Below are 2,587 nucleotides of genomic sequence, written 5' to 3'. Positions count from 1 at the left end.
GGCTTCAGAGTTGACTGGTTGATCAGCTCAGGTTTACGAACAATGCTTGGCAATACTGTGACATTGTCTTTAGATCAGTGGTAGATGAGTTTTGTCCTTGACGCAGCCATGGTAACCTTTGCTAAAAAGGATGCTGTATTATAGCAACCAGCAATGGTGTGTTTGTAAAATTGTTTATAATGCTATGCTGTTATGTAGTATGTGATATTTGGGGGGGGGGGTCGCTGTCGTTTTCTTCTTCTTCTTCTTCTTCTTCTTCTTCTTCTTCTTCTTCTTCTTCTTCTTCTTCTTCTTCTCCTCCTCCTCCTCCTCCTCCTCCTCCTCCTCCTCCTCCTCCTCCTCCTCCTCCTCCTCCTCCTCGAAAATTACTGCCAAATGGCTGATAAAGTATTTGACCAAAAAGATCTTGAAGCAACATTTACGTAGATATGGTGTCTGCATGTTGTAGGGAGCTGTCGTACTAAATGCAGGAACAAATAGTAAATGTAATGCCTTTGTGCCATGCAAACTAGCCCAGATAATTACGTTTATGTAACTTAACTTGTGTGTCTCTGTCTCAGGAAATGGAGAAGAAAAAGGGCAAAAAGGGAACTGATGCCCCCAAGCTGAGCAAGAAACAGGAAGAGCAGCTCGCTGCTACGAAACAAAGGGAGGCGGATATCCGAGAGCGAATGCAACAGGTGGGTCTTTGGGCGAGTCGAGGATCTGTACCTAATATATTAACTGTTTGTGTTCTTACTTTGTTTTTAAAAAATATGGAACGAAATCTACTGACCGTTTAGGACCGTAGTTGTTGATGTGGTGACAAAGATTTGCATTGTGTTGTAGTATTGGTCTGTGTGACGAATGATGTAACTAAGAATCCCCCCCCCCCCCCGGATGGTGCGCCTGACTGAAGTGTCTTGAGGCCATTCCCAAAGGAGGGACATTAACATTTTTTTATGCGCTGTAGAATTGTAAATGGGCTGATTCATCAATGTCATGCTCATAACTGCCTGAAATGCAAAGGAGAACTGCTGCTTTTTCTTCCCTAATCCTTACTATCGTCATTTTACCTTTACTTCTTTTGTATGTTTGTCACACTTTTGTGAACCGCTATTTCTGGGGTGCCTTGATAGTCGAAGCAGACTTTGTGCTGTTGAAGCTAGAGAGGTGAGCCGAGCAAGGCTGATTCCCTGTATGGACTTCTCTGTTGACATCCACCCCTTGGCGCTCATATGACCTTGTGCACTTGCGAGCGCTGTAAAAAGTCTTATAAAACTTAAACTAAGTAAGTAAAAATGAAAGAATGGAAATCATATTTTTCTGTGTCACTGAATGGAGTGTCTCATATGTGTATGTTTTTTATTATTGTTCTCAACTTACTTTTTTTAGCTGGTTGAGCTGGTCATTTTTGAATAATTTCAAAAGTTAATTACTAATGAAGCAATTATAATAAAGAGTTTATAATTGCCACAATTATTGAGTCGTAAGTGTTCTAAATAAAAATGATTGGTAGGAAATGAGTTCACGTCACATTTTCAACCCTTGTGACTCGATTGTATCTTTTGCCTCCGCACAGCTCAACAGAACAGTTCTATGCAGTTGTACCATTATAGAGGGGTTGCTGCGAGTTGTCTCGGCCGAGCTGTCCACCTACATCAAGGACATCTACAACTCCATCACGGCTCTGCTCAAGTCTCCTCTGGCCGCCTCTCCCTGCAGCAGGTTGTTTGTCAACCTGGGCCAGGCTGCTTTTGAGAACAAGCTTTTAGGTACGTTTCTCCTTTCTGTGTCAGCAGATGACAGGTGCTCCGGTGGGTCTGGGCTATTCTCTTTCTTTGTCAGAAGTGCCCTTTTTTTTGGATAAATCCGGAAATCTGGATTTCTGAAATTGTCTGGGTCTTCAGCACTTACATGACCTAATTGTGTTGCCAATGCAGTAAAACTCTTAAGGGCTGGTGGGGCACCTGAGGTCTATTTTGGCTATTACAAGGCCTAGAGTACCCATATTTGCTGTAGGACATTGTGTGTTATTGGGGATTTGAAATCAATAGTTTAAAAAGTATATTGTGAATCGATTGCTATGAAAACGAGCAGCCATATTGGGTTTTGTGTACCTTTTTCAATCCCATTTTATTGCCTTATTTATCAACTGCTTCACTTCTAACTTGGCTTGCCAACAGTAAATATGTAGCTCTTAAATTTGGCTAGTTGAAATTTTGATATAAGCCTTAGTTTTTATTGTATGACACTTACAATTGGGATGTTGCAAAAAAAAGTGAAAAAAATTGAAAATTGATGCTTTTTAAGCCCATAAATCAAAGGCTACTCCGTTTATCAAAAATTCAACAAGCCGAAATTTAGAACTAGGTGTTGTTGGTATCCTGTGAAAGTTACATTGAAATTGAACGAGAAACAGAGCAGAAAAATGGGATGATGTGTGAAACAATAAGATTGTAAGGAAACAGCCGATAAAGGTTATAAAAGGCTGGAAAACATGTGCTTTCGCAGAGAAACCTGACACACAAAACTCAGCTTTAGGGTGTAGCAAGGCTTACATACGTTTCTGGATATTGTTTAGGAAATGTCCAGTTACTATAATATG

At 40.6% G+C, this 2,587-nt stretch overlaps 1 protein-coding gene across 1 annotated transcript in view; it reads left to right on the top strand.

The window, feature by feature from the left end:
• LOC101850214 (eIF-2-alpha kinase activator GCN1) overlaps positions 1–2,587 on the top strand; it is a 55,648-nt gene that overhangs the window by 20,702 nt on the left and 32,359 nt on the right. The window contains exons 22-23 of the mRNA XM_005111000.3: positions 561–680; positions 1,562–1,754. Coding sequence (XP_005111057.1) covers positions 561–680; positions 1,562–1,754 — 313 coding nt within the window. The remainder of the gene's footprint in view (positions 1–560; positions 681–1,561; positions 1,755–2,587) is intronic.

This window comes from Aplysia californica, unplaced genomic scaffold (assembly GCF_000002075.1).
Source record: "Aplysia californica isolate F4 #8 unplaced genomic scaffold, AplCal3.0 scaffold00983, whole genome shotgun sequence".
NCBI lineage: Eukaryota > Metazoa > Mollusca > Gastropoda > Aplysiida > Aplysiidae > Aplysia > Aplysia californica.
The sequence above is the reverse complement of the archived record's forward strand: the minus strand, read 5'-3'. Positions and strand labels throughout refer to the sequence as shown.